The 19,912-nt window shown below is 42.2% G+C and overlaps 1 protein-coding gene across 1 annotated transcript; it reads right to left on the bottom strand.

The window, feature by feature from the left end:
* LOC109725369 (ubiquitin-60S ribosomal protein L40) lies at positions 1,017-18,531 on the bottom strand. Its single transcript, XM_020254528.1, has 5 exons — positions 18,355-18,531; positions 18,168-18,254; positions 17,244-17,346; positions 1,483-1,549; positions 1,017-1,307 (listed from the first exon to the last, which is right to left on the bottom strand). The coding sequence occupies exons 1-5, from the start codon at positions 18,455-18,457 to the stop codon at positions 1,281-1,283; spliced, it is 387 nt and encodes a 128-aa protein (XP_020110117.1). The 5' UTR covers positions 18,458-18,531; the 3' UTR covers positions 1,017-1,280.

Below are 19,912 nucleotides of genomic sequence, written 5' to 3'. Positions count from 1 at the left end.
CCGAAAATAGAGAGCTTAGCTAAAAAATTATATTTGATCTTACTTTAATCTTTAAATTTCAATTAAACTCATAAATTTAAATTCACATTCTAAATTTTATTTATAAATTCAAATTCGAAATAAAATTTTTATATTTAAATTTATGAATTGATATTTAAATTTAAATTTTTAAATTTTTATTTTTTAAAAATTTGAATTCTTGTATTAAAATTTAAATTTACATTTAAATTTAAATTTTTAAATTTAAATTCTAATCAGATTATTTTTAGCTACGAACTTCAATTTGAATTTTGATTCAAATTGCTAACGATAAATTCAAATTATTGATTGAAACTTGAGTTTAAAATTTAAATTTTTAAGTTAAAATACAAATTCAAATTTAAGTTTGCTATTACATTTAATTTCAATAATAAATTTCAGTTTGAATTTTGAATTCGAATTATGAACTCAAAAGTTCAATTTCAATTGTGATTTAAACTCAACTTTTAATTTTAATTTAAATGTTAATTCAAATTGTGAATCCATATTTGAATTCAAAATTTAAGATCAAAAAGTAAACTAAAATATGATGCAGATTATAAATTCAAAATACAAACTCAAATTTCAATGCAAGTTTTAATTTTAATGTTGAACTATTATTTTATAATTTAATTTCAATTATTATATGAGTTATAACTTTAACTTTAAATTCAAATTGTAATAAATTTATATTATGCCGTAAATTTTAATTATAAATTCAATTCAAATTTAAGTTTAAATTTAATTTTAAATTCCAAATATAAATATAAAATTTTAATTTAAATTGCGAGTATAAATCGTTTATTTATATTTTCACGTATTTAATTATTTAAAGAATCAAAACTAGAAAATTATAATTTTTTATGTTTCACTTTATAGTCAACCAAACAATCAAACTTAGAAATCACTTTCGTGAGAATTACTTTTATAAAAGTGACTTTTTCCACTTCAACCATTTTGGACAACAAAAAGTGCCATAACGTAAAGATAAAATTATATGCATGGTGAACATGAATTCATACTATATGAGAAAGACAAATCTTGAAAAACTAATTTCCAGGAAAAGTTTTCATTTGCGGAAAATATAAAAGATGAAAAGTCTACTTCAGTGAGGACTAAAATATAGCACTGCCAAAATGATATAGTCTGTTTAGCCAACAAAACTAAAACCAGTGATATGGAAGTACAAGAAAATACCAAACCACATGTTCAGCATTCAGATAGAGTAGTACCATAACACAGGAAGCAAACAACTGAGAAATTTACTTGATCTTCTTCTTTGGCCTCAGCTGCAAAATCAACCGGCAGATGAGCGTCAAACATCACAGAGCGATGTAGATGAAAGAAAATTATCATAGAGAACGAATCAAGCAATGTAACAAAGAAAATTATTTGACTTGTCTAAGGTTATAAAGTTGGCTCGTAATTGACATTTAATAGATTTTGATAGTGTTCGAGATTGACCTGATTGCTGTGACCACATTTCTTCTTGCGACAGTTCACTGCCCTAGGATGAAGACGAGCATAGCACCTGAGATGGACACAACCAAAAAAAAAAAAAGGAAGAAAAGATTGTCAGATGGAGAGAGAATTATAAAGAGACTAGAACTAGGAGGGAGGGAAGAACGTCTTATGGTATCATTCAGCCAATATATTCAATCTGAACAGTGTTTAAAGATCAGAAAGAAATTAGGAAAAGACAGAATCTTCGATGAAAATAACACTCAAATCAATAATAAAAAGCCCAGGGTAACAGAACAAACCGTATATTCCAAATATAGAACATCACAAATATTATGGCTGTACTTTTACCAGACCCAAAAATTCCAAAACAATAATTCAGATGATAGCGACTATGAATACAACAATTCGTCGTTCCAACAAGGCTTGCATTGGTTTTTTTTACTACCGTGACCAACACTGGCGCAAGGACAACAGTGACACCATCAAAAGATCTCTTTTGACCACTTATAATAGAAAATTTGAGTAAATAGATCTATACCAAACCATGTTGGTTCGGCATTAATGGGCACAGAGTGATACAAAGGTGACACGTTACGATACAAGGCAATACGAGGGCGGAACACCACGATACAGCGCTCATAGTTTCTAGTTGTCAGGCGGCACAAACTCGTGCCACATGCCAATACGCCACCAACACGGTACGTCAAGGGCCCATGCCACCAACACGAGCAATCTAGACCTAGCAAACAGGGGCCTCGGGCAACCCCCAGGAGGGTCATTTTACCCACGGATCATGCCCGCAAATTTTTGTGTAGCCATCATCCTATACCCATACGGCCATACCCAGGCGGGTAGAAAGGTTACCCACAAGGTGCTCTTTTTTTTATATTTTTTTCCTCTTTCTATTCTTATGTTTTCCAAATACAAATAATATATACATTATTTTTAAAAGACCAAAACATAACATATCGTTCGAAACATCACAACATACAATAGATCATTAAAAAAAATTACACTTGGAGAAATTAATGTTAGGGTTCTAGGGACGGGTAAAACAAAACGAGTATTCACTATTTTAATATTTTCAAGTTGTTAAAAAAATTATATATGCCGGTACCCATGAGTATATGTGGGTTGCCAAAAATGCTCATTATTTAACAGATACACAACCATTTTACCCATAATTTTTTAGGAAAGAAAAACTATGGGTAACCCGTGGATACCCACAGGTATGGGTTGAAATTACCAAGCCTAAGGCAATCCTTGATTTCATTGAACTATACCATGCCAATTGTCAAGTAATTCAACGTAGCTGATAGTTGGAATTGGGAACTATATGAAATTCCAAGTAAAAGTAGATAACAATCCAACGTTTTAAAAAGTGCAATGCAGTTTGCAAGCGGTCCACCCATCTCATACCGTATATGTAGTATGCAGGTACGCTTACGGGCGCATATGTGGTTTAGCAATTAAAAATTAAAAAAATATATACATACAATTGCCAAAAAAAATGTTTAATTGTCTCCAAAAGTTAGCAATAAATAGATGCACTAAAAATTAGCTACAAACGAATGATGAATAATAATTTTTTACTCGAGCGCTAATTCACAATACCTAGTCATCCAAAAGAAACAACAAAATTAAATATCTATGCAAATAACATATACCAATTATGAGAGTATACGCTATCATTTACATGTATAATCACTACATATTAATGATTAAGGTTCCTTTTTTTCCCCTTTAAATGGTTTAGGTTTGATCTCAAATGGATATAAGGTCTGAATATGGCTAAAATCCAACCCAATATTCAAAAACAAATTTTGCAATACGTAAAAGATAGATTACTACATACAAGCTATCCCTTCAGAGCGAAGAATGAATAGATAATGTGGAAAATGAACAGAATGCTAATTGAGGAATAATAAATTGCAACTAGCTACGATCACCATGAATATGAACCAAGGATTTAAGTGCCCATCGGCACGAGTCGTATCCACCGTGCCGTATCGTGCCAACAAGATATCGGCATGATAAAACCCCCGTGCCGATAGGACAACTCAAAACCCTCTATTCTTTAAATTAGTAAGTAATTTTATTAATAAAGTTCAAAAGATTTGATAAAAATACATAATAAATAATTGGCATATTTTGTTGCTAAAGAAAATAAATATTACATGCCATTATGTGTCGGCACACATATTTTTTGTTGCCGGCATACATCGGCACGACCCAGCACGCACCATGCCGTATCGTGCCGCAAGTTTCCGGCACAACCCCGTGCCATGATACTTAAATCCTTGATGTGAACCCATTTTTCTCTCAAAACCAAATAATTGAATATTATTAAGTTTTGCCCAAAACACATAATAATCACTACTAAGCTAAACGGAGTGCAAAGGAAAACAGACTTCGTAAGATTAATCAAATAAATGATCTAGTTGAGAAAAAAGAACATTCGGGAAATGATAAAAGAAGGATAATTGAAGAGTAATATCAACATATTTTGTAAAGCCTGTTTGGTTCGGAAATAAGGCAGTAATAAGGCGCCTGATCCCTCTTGGTCTCCCAAATGGCCTTTGGAAGCATTGTTTTCTCTTAACCATTAAGAGCCGTATTTCCACACTACTGCTTGTAACTACTGTAGTATCCTAGGTGGGCTAATAGGGAGTTGGTAAAGGGCCTTTTGGTCCTTTACCAATCCTTATCAGCCCACCGCCTTAATTAGAGGTGGCAGGCTGTTGGGGATTGCTAATTTAAGTTTCTCTCTCTCTCTAGCTTGAGCTATTCGTGGTGGAGAGCGCGGTGGAAGCTTGGAGCAACGTCGACGTCGCGTCGCGGAGCCGTTCGAGCGCGCGTCTGTTGCCGTAACATCACGAGGAGGCCGGGCGAGGGTGTATTACCGCCGTCCTCGACGTCGCACAGATACTAGGGTCGCTGTCGAGGTGGGTGTGCCGTCAAATTACTTCTTTATTTCCAAGCTTCTTCAAATTCGAGCTAGGTGCTGTCCCTGCAGACTTCCAGCGTCGATCATTGGCGTTTTGGCTCGTACTCGACGTAGGAGCGTCGGATTTTGACGAGATTTGGTTCGTTGGATTCAGGACTTCGAGAGGAATCCACGAAGCCCTTATCTGCTGTATTTGGTGAAGGTTTGCTGGGTCGGAATTTTAGTTTTCTCTGCTGCTGTTTTTGAGGCAGAATTGATGCTTATTACCGGATTCTACGTGTAGAGTTGGCGGGAGCTTGACTTCGGGCCTTTGGAGGTTTTCGGTGATCCAGCCGAGCGTTCCTTTGCTTCGGGACTTCCTCGCTGCCAGGGATTAGCTCGCGAGGTGGATTACATCGGTTTATTCTTAAGTATCATATTAGTCGACATGTATGATTTTCAGTTTTGTATATCATGTGTAGCTCAATTTCGTCGATTATATCTTGATGAAATCCGATTTGAGAACATGATTAGTAAACCCTAAATATACATGTTGGACTTGGAATTTGACTTAGGAGAAAACGCGATAACGATCGGCACATGTAAACTACCTGATTTAGCCCTAGGGGCCGTTGTATTATTTTATACTGTTGCAGTATCCTCATAGCGAGTATTCCAGGTAGTTTAACTTTCAGTTACGCTCGTGCTGGGATGTCGAGTGTATTTTTACAGTAGCGTTCAGGCTGTTCCGGATTGTTGGGTGCCGTCGGGGTTAACGGTGGACCCGTATCGCCTTTTTGGCGTCGGATTGTGCCGAGGGCACGTTACCTGTTGGTTGTTAGACCAGTTTGAGTCGGTTACTGGACTTTGGCTTTCGAGAGCCTGATTGAGCTCGACAGAGATACGCTGCATACTCGATTAGGTAGCTCCCACGAGTGCCACTCCGGAGACGGGCGCTGTGCTTTCGCGTTGGTGTCGCTCATGCCAGTTGGACTTGCTCTCCACGGACTAGTAGTGTGGAGGTAGCTGGATAGTCACAACTGGTCAGGGACGGGTATGCTTACAGTCCCGATTAGATTGGGTCAGATTTGATATTTCCTACAGTTGGTTAGTGTAGAGCATGATAGTGTATTGATTCATAGCGGTAGATTTTATTTCTGCATTTACTACTATCCTTACTCCCTGCTGTAGACGTAGTGGGTGGACCGATGTTGTTGAGGGCGGCACCCACTGAGAACTACCTGTTTTTACAGTAGTTCTCATGCCCTGTTGTTACCCCCCTGTTTTTGCAGAGTCATCGTCGTCGGCTGCTGCTGTCGCAGATCAGGATCGAAGCAAGGGCGTCACGAGTTAGAGCCCTACCAGACGTGACGAGCTAGAGGTACCCCTACTGCAGGTAGATATTTTGTTTTGAGTTCATGTACATAGTATACTTAACTCGCCAGTGCGAGTAACTCTGTACTTTTGGTATTGGACTATGTATATGGAACTCCGTTTGTTCTGTTTACTCTAGCAGCTCTATACTGCTGTTCGCAGTATTGTATGGTTTACAGGTACAACTGTCGCTTCGTATACAGAAAAAATTTCTTTGTATACGGTAGATTTGTCGGCGTGCCCGGGGAACGTGTAATTCGGGGCGTGACAGATTAAGTTGGTATCAGAGCTTAGCATTAGGTCGTTGGGACCTAGAAAACCTAAGCTTGGCAAACCTTAGGAAGGCAAGACGCGAGAGGCGTAATTTATTGCGAAAGTCAATGATTAATTGTTTTAACTCCTCTTAGAGTGGGGTGAGTGATTGAAGAAGTGCCTGTTTTGGCCTGAGAAATTATGTTGGCTGCAGACAATATAATTTTGGAGGAAAACAGGGACCGCCTTCCAGACTTTCGTTGATTGGGTCGAGAGTGTTTGTGTTTTATCTGACCTTGTTTCGTTCTTTGCAGTTTCAGCGATGTATCGTCGCCGAGGCCGACCATCACTGCGGGAGCGTGCGCAGTTGGCACAGGATCGGGCCGTATCTTCTGAGATGCCTAAGCAGGCAGAGCCGAGTACCAGGCAGGAGCAAGGTGGCCGACCGGAGGCGAGTACACCTCCTAACCTGAGTGCACAGATAGCTGCCTTGACTGAGGTGATGAGACGACAGGGGGAGTTGTTGGAGAGGATGTGCGAGAGGTTGGTTGCGCCCCAGAGTTCAGTACCGAGGGCACCAGAGTCGCCAGTTCCACCCCCAACTACTCCAGTGACAGCGCCGACTACGTCAGTGCCTCCACCAGCGCCAGTTGCGCCTTCCAGAGGGCCAGTACAGATGACAGAGGCCGAGCAGGAGCGATTGACGGAGAGGTTGGCCCGCTTTCGTCGCTTTGACCCGCCGACCTTCGATGGCAGTTGCACTGAGCCCTGGGTGGTTGAAAGCTGGGTCGGTGCAATGGAAAAGATATTTGAGGATTTGTTCATTCCAGAGAGGGAGCAGGTACCTCTGGGAGTGCACTGTTTAGTAGGTGATGTTTATGATTGGTGAAAGAGAGTGAGGCGAGACCAGGGGCTGGTGGCGTCGCAGCCGAGGTGGGATGAGTTCTATGAAATGCTGTATGGGATGTATTTTCCCAACAGCATGAAACAGAAGATTGAGGAGGATTTGAAGAAGATCCAACAGGGTGAGCGGACAGTTCAGGAGTATGTTCGGGAGTTTACTAGACTCCTGAACTGTGTTCCGTTCGTGGCCAGAGACGAGGCACATAGGATCTACTTGTTTGAGCAGGGTTTGAGACCCAACCTTTTCAGGTTCGTTAGGGCGCAGAGGTCGAGGACTCTGGATGCTTCCATTGAGCAGGCATTATAGAAGGAGAGAGGAGAGGTGTCGCTGCGAGAGAGGGCTCGGGGGCCGGGGCAGAGTCAGGATAGGAAGCGCCCAGCTCCAGACGACGGAGATCAGTCGAGTAGCAGGCGTCCGCCGAGGCCTCCACGATCGCGTTCTCAGGGTCGTGGGTTCTCAGGACGCCAGCGATCCAGGGACTCTCGTCAGAGGGGACAGCCCGAGAGGACGCCACAGTGTGTGATCTGCCGGGGACCACACTGGCCCCGACAGTGCGAGCAGAGGGAGGGCCGGTGTTACGGATGTGGTCAGCCAGGACACATGAGAGCAGCGTGTCCGCGAGCAGCATCATCAGCACCATCTTCAGCATCGGCACAGCCAGGACCTTCGCAGTCTTACGGGACGCCGTCGAGTTACCATCATGAGGATAGAGCATCCATGCCGCGACAGGGTGAGCGGCGGCAGCAGGCTCCGAGTGGCAGAGTGTTTGCAGCACAGGTGGAGGACTCTTCAGCGGCCGACCGAATGGTGGCATGTATCACTTTGCTTTCTGGTATTAGAGCATGTACTTTATTTGATACCGGTGCCTCGCACCCCTTTGTCAGTCGCGCATTTACATTGTTACATGGTCTAGAGTTAGAGTCATTATCTATGGCACGAGAGGTGCAGATCCCCAACCATGTGTTACAGGTTGCAGAGTGCTGTTGGTCTTGTCCAGTGCAGTTAGATTCTTGGATTATGCCCGCAGACCTGTTGGTGTTAGGGCAGCTGCAGGATTTTGACATTGTGCTCGGTATGGATTGGCTGGCACGGTACTATACAACTATCGACTGTGGAGCGAGGACAGTGACGTTTCGCGAGCCAGGCCAGGAGTTTACTTTCAGTAGCTGCAGGAGCACGTTGTTTGCTACGTGGATATCTTCGGCGAGGGCTCGACAGCTGATGAGTAAAGGATGTGTTGCCTTTCTGGCGACTGTTGTTGAGGTACCTACGGCAGCGCCGGGACTCGAGGATATTCATGTGGTCCGCAAGTTTCCAGATGTGTTTCCCCCTGAGTTGACGACGATGCCGCCGGAGAGGAAGATTGAGTTTGCGATTGATGTAATTCCTGGAACTGCACCAATCTCAAAGGTACCCTATCGGATGGCACCGGCGGAGCTAAGAGAGCTAAAGGCGCAACTTCAGGATCTGATGGATAAAGGGTATGTGATACCCAGTGTATCGCCTTGGGGAGCGCCGGTATTTTTTGTAAAGAAGAAGGATGGGTCGCTCAGGTTGTGTGTAGATTACCGGGAGCTGAATAAAGTGACCATCAAGAACAAGTATCCTTTGCCGCGTATTGATGACATGTTTGATCAGCTGCAAGGATCTTGTGTCTTCTCGAAGATTGATCTCCAGTCAGGTTACCACCAGTTGAGGGTGAGGGCCGAGGATGTTCCCAAGACGGCTTTTCGGACTCGGTACGGGCATTATGAGTTTACGGTGATACCTTTTGGATTGATGAATGCCCCTGCCGCATTCATGGATTTGATGAACAGAGTGTTCAAGCCGTTCTTGGATAGATTTATGGTAGTCTTCATAGATGATATCTTGATATACTCCCGGAGCGATGTCGAGCACGAGGAGCACTTGAGGACTGTGCTGTAGCTTCTGAGAGAGAAGTTATATGCCAAGTTAAAGAAATGCGAGTTCTGGTTACAAGAGGTCGCTTTCTTGGGCCACGTGATATCAGCAAAAGGAATAGCAGTCGACCCGAAGAAGATTGATGCGATTCAGGATTGGCCCAAACCGACGACAGTGTCAGAGGTGAGGACTTTCCTTGGACTAGCAGGATATTACCATCGACTTGTGGAAGGCTTTGCGAAGCTTTCCACACCCCTTACTCGATTGACGCGCAAGGGGATTAGATTCATCTGGAGTGAGGATTGTCAGAGAAGCTTCGATGAGATGAGACAGAGGTTGACATCAGCTCCTATCCTTGCCCTTCCTGTGGGGGAAGGATTCGTGATTTATAGTGATGCATCGCACAGTGGACTGGGTTGTGTGTTGATGCAGCATGGTAGGATAATTGCTTATGCTTCACGACAGTTAAAGGATTATGAGAAGAATTACCCTACGCATGACTTGGAGCTGGCCGCAGTAGTTTTTGCTTTGAAGTTGTGGCGGCATTACTTGTACGGCGAGCACTGCGAGGTTTTTACTAATCATAAAAGTCTCAAGTATCTATTCACTCAAAGGGAACTGAATCTGAGGCAGCGCCGGTGGTTAGAGTTACTGAAGGACTATGACATTAGTATTCAGTATCATCCCGGCAGGGCGAATGTAGTGGCAGATGCGTTGAGCAGGAAATCAATGCAGGGCATGAGTTTGATGATCACTGAGCAGAGGCCATTACTCGAGGAGTTTCAACGACTGAGGCTTGAGACAATGTCCCCTGGATCTACTGCGAGACTGATGTCTCTGGTTTTGCTGCCCACTCTGTTGGATAGGATCCGAGAGAAACTGTGGGTATCCGTACCTGTTGAGGATTCGACTTAATCTGTCACGCCCCGGATTACACGTTCCCCGGGCACACCGACAAATCCGCCGTATACAAAAAAATTTCCCCTATGTACGAAGCAACAGCTGTACCTGTAAACCATACAATACTGCGAACAGTAGTATAGAGCTGCTAGAGTAAACAGAACAAACGTAGTTCCATATACATAGTCCAACCAGCATGAGCGACAACAACGCGAAAGCACAGCGCCCGTCTCCGGAGTAGCACTCGTGGGAGCTACCCAACCGAGTATGCAGCGTATCTCTGTCGAGCTCAATCAGGCTCTCGAAAGCCAAAGTCCAGTAACCGACTCAAACTGGTCTAACAACCAATAGATAACGTGCCCTCGGCACAATCCGACGCCAAGAAGGCGATACAGGTCCACCGTCAACCCCGACTGCACCAGTATAAAATAATACAACGGCCCCTAGAGCTAAATCAGGTAGTTTACATGTGCCGATCGTTACGTTTTCTCGTAAGTCAAATCCAAGTCCAACATGTATATTTAGGGTTTACTAATCATGTTCTCAAATCGGATTTCATCAAGATATAATCGACGAAATTGAGCTATACATGATATACAAAACTGAAAATCATACATGTCGACTAATACGATACTTAGGAATAAACCGATATAACCCACCTCGCGAGCTAATCCCTGGCAGCGAGGAAGTCCCGAAGCAAAGGAACGCCCGGCTGGATCATCAAAAACCTTCAAAGGCCCGAAGTCAAGCTCCCGCCAACTCTACACGTAGAATCCGGCAATAAGCATCAATTCTGCCTCAAAAACAGCAGCAGAGAAAACTAAAATTTCGACCCAGCAAACCTTCACCAAATCCAGCAAATAAGGGCTTCGTGAATTCCTCTCGAAATCCTGAATCCAACGAACCAAATCTCGTCAAAATCCGACGCTCCTACGTCGAGTACGAGCAGAAACGCCAACGATCGACGCTTGAAGTCTGCAGGGACAACACCTAGCTCGAATTTGAAGAAGCTTGGAAAATAAAGAAGCAATTTGACAGCACACCCACCTCGACAGCGACCCTAATATCTGTGCGACGTCGAGGACGGCGGTAACACACCCTCGCCCAGCCTCCTCGCGATGCTACCGCAACAGACGCGCGCTCGAACGGCTCCGCGACGCGACGTCGACGTTGCTCCAAGCTTCCACCATGCTCTCCACCACGAATAGCTCAAGCTAGAGAGAGAGAGAAACTTAAATTAGCAATCCCCAACAGCCTGCCACCTCTAATTAAGGAGGTGGGCTGATAAGGATTGGTAAAGGACCAAAAGGCCCTTTACCAACTCCCTATTAGCCCACCTAGGATTGCTGCCCACTCTGTTGGATAGGATCCGGGAGAAACAGAGTGGGGATCCGTACCTGTTGAGGATTCGAGAGCAGTTAGACAGGGCAGGCTGAGGGTTTTGCGGTGGACAGTTCGGGAGTACTACGGTACAGGGACCGGCTGTGTGTGCCTGTGGATTCAGAGATCCGAGAGGCTATTTTGAGAGAGGCTCATTGTTCACCTTATACGGTTCACCCTGGGGGAACCAAGATGTATAAAGATTTAAAGGCACAGTTTTGGTGGAATGGAATGAAGAGAGACATTGGCAGATTTGTGGCTCAGTGTTTGACTTGCCAACAGGTGAAGGCCGAGCATCAAGTGCCTGCTGGCAAACTTCAGAGTCTGCCAGTGCCCAAGTGGAAATGGGAGCAGATCACGATGAATTTTGTCGTGGGGTTACCGAGAGCACAGGGTGGCTATGATGCGATTTGGGTGATAATGGACAGACTGACCAAGTCTGCTCACTTCCTACCAGTTCAGACTACCTGGTCCGGAGAGAGGCTCGCACAGCTATACCTGGATGAGATTGTCAGGCTACACGGCGTGCCAGTATCAATTGTATCCAACCGAGACCCGAGATTTGTGTCACATTTCTGGAGTTTCGAACAGCTTTGGGAACTCAGTTATATTTTAGCACGGCGTTCCACCCACAGACAGACGGTCAGTCAAAGAGGACCATTCAGACTCTAGAGGACATGCTGAGACCGTGCGTCCTGGACTTTGGAGGAGGGTGGTATCGACATTTGAGACTAGTTGAGTTTGCGTACAACAACAGCTATCAAGCAAGCATTCAGATGACTCCGTTTGAGGCGTTGTATGGACGCAGATGTCGATCCCCTTTATGTTGAAGTGAGGTAGGTGAAAGGAAGACGCTTGGGCCTGAGTTTTTGCTGGAGGCTGAGGAAAAGGTGAGAGTTGTTCGACGACACCTTTTGACAGCCCAGAGCCGCCAGAGGAGCTACACCGATACCAGGAGACGAGGCTTAGAGTTTCAGATTGGAGATCATGTTTTCCTCAAAATCTCGTCATCCAGAGGGATTCGCCGATTTGGAGTACGTGGAAAGCTCAGTCCACGGTTTGTTGGCCCTTTCGAGGTATTGGAGCGAGTTGGACCGGTTGCATACAGGATCGCTCTACCCCCGCGACTTGCTAGCATACACGATGTCTTCCACGTCTCGGCATTGAGGAGATATGTTTTCGATCCTTCTCACGTGATTGACTTCACTCCACTCAAGATTGGCGAGGATCTGAGATAAGAGGAACGACCGTTGCGAATTCTTGCTCGGGAAACAAAAGAATTGCGCAATTGGGTCATCCCGTATGTGAAAGTGCAGTGGAGCCATCACGAGGAGCGGGAGGCAACTTGGGAGCCTGAGACGGTGATGAAGGAGTCCTATCCTTACCTATTCGATGCCCTAAGCTGAGATATGTTTAAATTTCGAGGACGAAACTTTTTGTAGTAGGGGAGGATGTAGTATCCTAGGTGGGCTAATAGGGAGTTGGTAAAGGGCCTTTTGGTCCTTTACCAATTCTTATCAGCCCACCGCCTTAATTAGAGGTGGCAGGCTGTTGGGGATTGCTAATTTAAGTTTCTCTCTCTCTCTAGCTTGAGCTATTCGTGGTGGAGAGCACGGTGGAAGCTTGGAGCAACGTCGACGTCGCGTCGCGGAGCCGTTCGAGCGCGCGTCTGTTGCCGTAACATCGCAAGGAGGCCGGGCGAGGGTGTATTACCGCCGTCCTCGACATCGCACAGATATTAGGGTCGCTGTCGAGGTGGGTGTGCCATCAAATTGCTTCTTTATTTCCAAGCTTCTTCAAATTTGAGCTAGGTGCTGTCCCTGCAGACTTCCAGCGTCGATTGTTGGCGTTTCGGCTCGTACTCGACGTAGGAGAGTCAGATTTCGACGAGGCTTGATTCGCTGGATTCAGGACTTCAAGAGGAATCCACGAAGCCCTTATCTGCTGGATTTGGTGAAGGTTTGCTGGGTCGGAATTTTAGTTTTCTCTGCTGCTGTTTTTGAGGCAGAATTGATGCTTATTGCCAGATTCTACGTGTAGAGTTGGCGGGAGCTTGACTTCGGGCCTTTGGAGGTTTTCGGTGATCCAGCCGAGCGTTCCTTTGCTTCGGGACTTCCTCACTGCCAGGGATTAGCTCGCGAGGTGGGTTACATCGGTTTATTCCTAAGTATCGTATTAGTCGACATGTATGATTTTCAGTTTTGTATATCATATGTAGCTCAATTTCGTCGATTATATCTTGATGAAATCCGATTTGAGAACATGATTAGTAAACCCTAAATATACATGTTGGACTTGAATTTGACTTAAGAGAAAACGCGATAACGAACGACACATGTAAACTACCTGATTTAGCCCTAGAGGCCGTTAGACCAGTTTGAGTCGGTTACTGGACTTTGGCTTTCGAGAGCCTGATTGAGCTCGACAGAGATACGCTGCATACTTGGTTGGATAGCTCCCACGAGTGCCACTCCGGAGACGGGCGCTGTGCTTTCGCGTTGGTGTCGCTCATGCCGGTTGGACTTGCTCTCCACGGACTAGTAGTGTACAGGTAGCTGGATAGTCACAACTGGGCAGGGACGGGTATACTTACAGTCCCGATTGGATTGGATCAGATTTGATATTTCCTACAGTTGGTTAGTGTAGAGCATGATAGTGTATTGATTCATAACGGTAGATTTTATTCCTGCATTTACTACTATCCTTGCTCCCTTCTGTAGACGTAGTGGGTGGACCGATGTTGTTGAGGGCAGCACCCACTGAGAACTACCTATTTTTACAGTAGTTCTCACGCCCTGTTGTTACCCCCCTTTTTTTGCAGAGTCACCGTCATCGGCTGCTGCTGTCGCAGATCAGGATCGAGGCAAGGGCGTCACGAGTTAGAGCCCTACCAGACGTGACAAGCTAGAGGTACCCCTACTGCAGGTAGATGTTTTGTTTTGAGTTCATGTACATAGTATACTTAACTCGCCAGTGCGAGTAACTCTGTACTTTTGGTATTGGACTATGCATATAGAACTCCGTTTGTTCTGTTTACTCTAGCAGCTCTATACTACTGTTCGCAGTATTGTATGGTTTACAGATACAGCTGTCGCTTCGTATACAGGGAAAATTCCTTTGTATACGGCGGATTTGTCGGCGTGCCCGGGGAACGTGTAATCCGAGGCGTGACAACTACTATTCTTTACAGTTGTTCCTCAATTATGAAAGTATACGCTATCACTATATGTATAATCACTATATATTAATGACTAAGGTTCCTTCTTCTTTTCCCCTTTTAATGGCTTAGGTTTGATCTCAAATGGGTATAGGAATCTGAATATGGCTAAAACCCGACCCAATATTCCAAAACAAATTTTGCAATAATCAGCAAGATAGATTAAACATAAAAGCTATCGATTACTAATACAAGCTTTCGCTTCATAACAAAGAATGAATAGATAATGTGGAAAATGAACTGAATGCTAATTGAGGAGAGTAATAAGTGACAACTAGCTACGATCACCATAAGTATGAACCCATTTTTCTCTCAAAACCGAATAAGTGAATATTATTAAGTTTTGCGCAAAACACATAATAATCACTACTAAGCTTAACGGAGTGCAAAGGAAAACAGACTGCATAAGATTAATCAAATAAATGACTAGGTTGAGAAACAAGAACATATGGGAAATGATAAAAGAATGAAAATACAAAGGATATTGAGGAGTAATATCAACATACTTTATAAAGTCTGTTTGGTTGGGAAATAAGGCAGTAATAAGGCGACTTATCCCTCGTGGTCTCCCAAATGACCTTTGGAACTACTGCTTTGTCTTAACAGGTTATCTTGGGGTAACAAATTAAGAGCAATATTTCCACACTACCACTTGTAACTACTGTTGTTTATGCTTTTCTTCCTCTAAAACTACTAATTAAATTATAAATTACTATAAACCATTATTATTAATGTGTTATATATTGATCTAATGAACTTATTAAATTATTATCTATTTAGGGCCTTGTGGTGCAGCCCATTTGCGGGCCGTGCGGTGCGGCTTTTTGAGCTCGAATCATGGGTTTTGCGCATTCGCCACCACGAACGCGAGCGCAACAGCGCAACCAAACACCCCATTAATCAACTAAGCTTGTAATTAATGTGTTATTCATAATTAATTATCATATTAACTAATTAACTTATTTAACTACATAATTTGCAAATTTACATATTATTTTATTGTTCATAGTCAATTAACTAATTAACTAATTTATTTGTTTCTCTTTTAAATAATGTTTTACATATTCATACTTCATTAATCAACTTTTTAAACTATCATTAAAATTAATAATTTAGTACTATGTAATTAGACAAAATACCTATGTTTTAATTTTAAAACTATAACTGTCTACTATTCCCATTATTCCAACCCATAGAATAAAACTGGTCTAGTTAAACAACTCAGATCTTTATGCCCGTAAACAGCCCAATTCTCAGCCAAACGTAAAATTGGTCTCGTTCCTCCTTATTCTGGTAATTATTCGAAGAATAAGAATAATAACTTATCCTCAAACCACACAATACCTAAGAAAACATATTGGGATTTCCAACACATTAAGGACAATAGTGACCTGAATGATCACTACAAATATTAGAAAACTGTAAGACCAAAATTACGGAAGATATTCCATGGCTGGGAGCTTAAAAAAAAAAAAAACCATGACATCACAATTTATAGTTAAGAACTTACCACCATAATATACCCTAATCAATCACCAACCTGGATCTATCAAGTTTTATTTTAGTGGAGCTATTGAATATGCTCTGACAGTTGTCATTCTGACAGGTTCTATGAATTTCGATTGAGTGGAGATGTTGAATATGCTCCAGCAGTTGTTCCCTCAAATTCTATGAACATGTTCCCAATCTAGTTTACAAAAATGTTTTAAAATGAAGCTTTTATTTTTAGGCTATGTCTGGTATGGGAGTAAACCTAGGACAACAAAATATATCTTCCGCCAAACGCCCTAAAAAAGGGACCAAAACACTATTCCAGTCAAACCGGGTTATTCTAGATAATCCTAGAATGACCTAGAATAATTATTTCACCCTTTCAGTGGAATAAGGCTATTCTCATGTTTGTATTTAGCTAATTAAAAACAGTTAACAAAAAAGAAAAGTATAATCATGCTTGTGCTTAGCTAAATAAAAATAAATATAAATATGAAAATAAATAATATTTTTTCCTTTTAATAATAATAATAATAATAATAATTGTTATTGCTATTAGTAGTACTACTACTATTATTATTGTAAATTAAAAAGCACCTATTATAATATATAATATCTTAAAATATATTATCTTCAATTGTTTACGTATAATTTTTTTCATTATTCTCTAGTATCCTTGAGACAACTACCAAACATATTTTTAGTTATTCTCAGGAATAAAAGGATCTTTAACCAAACACAAGTTTAGACTTATTCTTGTATATCCCAGAATAATGGGTTATTCCAAGAATAAAAAATTTGTTCCTAAGAATGGAAACCTCCCACCAAACATAGCCTTTAGGGTCTAGAAGCCCAATTCAGCTTCTCATTCCAGCATAAATTCTAAAAATATTCGCCAGCTAAATGCTTGCATGAGTTGAGAAAATGTTCCGATAAACAAGGCCAAACAAGTAACATGAGGTTAGGCACTAAACCGATTGGAGATAACTTTGGAGTTACAATTATAAATTACACCCTCATTCCTACAAACGCAGCAACAAAGCTTAGGATATATGTTCTAGTCAATCAGTTAATTATTCTAGAATAACCCAAAACAATATTTTATCCGACTCTCAAAACTGTACAATCCCTCACTTTATCCCTAGCTCCTCCATATATTCGATGAAGAAGATGATTTGTTACCACAGTTCTCAAGCAAAATCATCTAATAAAATGTAAACAACGATCATGAAGGCTTTGTGTCTAAACTCTAAACCAACCAGACAACTATTGTTCTCAACAAACTAATTAACTTGTATTGATGTCTAATTGATAGAATAGTTAGAAAGATAAACATCTAAAATTCCTTTTCAGCTTTAGCAACAAAAATACAAAATTACAAACATAACTGAGATAGTAAAGTTAAAGAACCATACTTTCTGCAGATCATCTTGTCCTGGTTGTACTTCCTAGCAAGAGCCATCAAAGAGGGCTCAATGATACCACCCCTCAGCCTCAGCACCAAGTGCAATGTTGACTCTGCAAAATTTTACATACTAATCAAACTAAAATTCCAAACGAGAACATAGAAACAATAAAAGCAAGTAAAACTTACAGACGCAAACTATAGCTCATTTTTACGCACGCACCTGAATTTTAGAATTTTTTGACTTTACTACTAACCATGCATGGTTCTTGATATGGGTGTCTGAACTTCAAAATTCTGATTTTAGTACCTAACCCTAAGTATCTATCACACTTTTGCCAAGATTTTCCAACATCCAATGGAGCATACAGCCAGTTCCCTAAAGAACATCTATGGATTCTGTAGCTTAGGTAGTAAACTCAAACTATTAGATAAAAATAAAAAAAATGTGGCCGTGACCCCCAAACTATACGCCACCCTGACATGAAAAAGTATCAACTTTATTTTCCGATTAATTCCCCCCTCAACTTTTGATCTTCTGGTTTTAGTTATTCTCCAAGAAATGGTAATTCCATTCAATTTACCAGCTCTATCCACTTTTCAAACCGCAAGCTCCTCAACAGATAATGGTTAATGGTTGATTACTGATAAAGCACTAAAATTAAAAAATGAAGAAGAGTCTACAAATTAAACAGGCAAGAGCAACTCTAACTGAAACAACCAAAGTTAAGGGGTGTCAACCAAAACTAATATAGTTAGTGCCTCTGTCTCCATACATTTTCTACCAAACTTCAAATAAGTATCTATTTCAAAATTTTAACTCAAAACTTTCTAAAGATTCCGTACCTATTTCAAAAATGCTCAATAACTCTGGTAAATTTAAACATCTTTTACTCAAAATAGCAATTGATTGGGACTAGATATTTGAACTGACCCTTCTGGATGTTGTAATCGGCGAGGGTCCTCCCATCCTCGAGCTGCTTCCCGGCGAAGATAAGCCGCTGCTGATCCGGCGGAATCCCTGTTTTAAACGCAGGCACAAACACAATCACACTGAGATCACAAATCGCTCTAGGGTTTCCTATAACCCTCTCTCCATTCTAGGGTTTGCTTCAACGCACCTTCCTTGTCCTGAATCTTGGCCTTGACGTTGTCGATGGTGTCGCTGCTCTCCACCTCAAGGGTGATCGTCTTCCCCGTTAGGGTTTTCACGAAGATCTGCATCGTGGCTTCTTCCTCGCTCGCGCTCGCAATTCCCGCTCCCTAAACCCTAACCCTAACCCTAACCCTAACCCTAATCCCAATCACACGCCTTTTATAGCGAGGTTTTCTTTACGAAATGACCGAAATACCCTCATCGGGTCAGCAACTGGGTCGGACCGGGTCCGCCCAATCACAAATTTGATTCAACTTGATACCGATAGTCTTCAACATCTCACCTCTGTATTAAGGGCCAAATAAAATGTTCTACAGATTTTTTAACTATACTATTTAACACTTCCTACAAATACCATGTGGCATGCCTTTCTATTCTCCATTCCACGTGGCTGCGAAGCATTTCTCCCCCCACCTCTACAGCTTTCTCTCTACCCGAGCCTCTCTCTCTTCACCTCTGCTCCTGGCTGAGCCCCGCTCTCTCTCGCTCCCCCTTTCCTCAAGTTGCCGCTCCTCTCTCTCTCTTCCATCCCTGGCATCCTCTCTCTCTTCCTTCCTCCTCTCTCTCTCTATTAACCTCTCTCCGATCCTACGCTCCCCTCCCCTCGCCTCCACCTGTCACCCACCGCGCGATCCTCTCTCTCCCAGGTTGTAGTCGAGCCATCCCTTTTGCCTCTTCTGGTGCTCTGTGAGTGTGGCTCCGATGCCTTGCAGCCGAGTCCGCAACTTAAGGGTGGTTCTGATCGCTGGTGCCTTGCCGCCCCCTACTTGGCCCCTACTCTACTTGCTGCCAGGCCTATTTGGCCCCTGTTTGAAGCCATCCTTGGCTCTTTCTCCAAACCAGTGGGCAGAAAAAAAGGGTAAAAGGAAAAAAATATATTTTTGTAATATTAGGTTTTGTGCTCTGTGAGTGTGGCTCTTTGTCCAAACCAGGGGCCACAAAAAAAAGGCGTACAAAAATTATTCGTTTTATTTTACATTGGTTATTCNATATATATATTTGTAATATTAGGTTTTGTGCTCTGTGAGTGTGGCTCTTTGTCCAAACCAGGGGCCACAAAAAAGTGGCGTACAAAAATTATTCTTTTTATTTTACATTGGTTATTCTTTGCTCTTCTTCTGTATACTCTTCTTCAATATTAGGTTCCCTCTATAAATAGCTGTCATGTGCGTTCAGCAGAGTACCTTTCTCTGCCCAGAAGACAAGGTAGGCTGGTAGGCTGTTCAATAATGTCTGTTCCTGCATATTACCTTAATACCTTAATTAGCTTAATGTCTCCTACAATTTCTTGACTGTTCTCTGCCAAAAAATGCTGTGCTTGCAAATCGTTGCTATACTGACTAAATTAAATGCCTCTATCTTAGGAACACCTTTTTCCCTTTTAGCTCCTGTTGGCTCCGTATTAAACAGAAGGTAAGGACCACCTTCAGTCTTTACAACCCCCTAATTTGCCAACTGTAGATTAAAAAATAATTGTATTCTTCTCTATTTAAACAAAAGCTAAGGACCACCTTCGGTCTTTA

Source organism: Ananas comosus, linkage group 20 (assembly GCF_001540865.1).
Source record: "Ananas comosus cultivar F153 linkage group 20, ASM154086v1, whole genome shotgun sequence".
Taxonomy (NCBI): Eukaryota; Viridiplantae; Streptophyta; class Magnoliopsida; order Poales; family Bromeliaceae; genus Ananas; species Ananas comosus.
The sequence above is the reverse complement of the archived record's forward strand: the minus strand, read 5'-3'. Positions and strand labels throughout refer to the sequence as shown.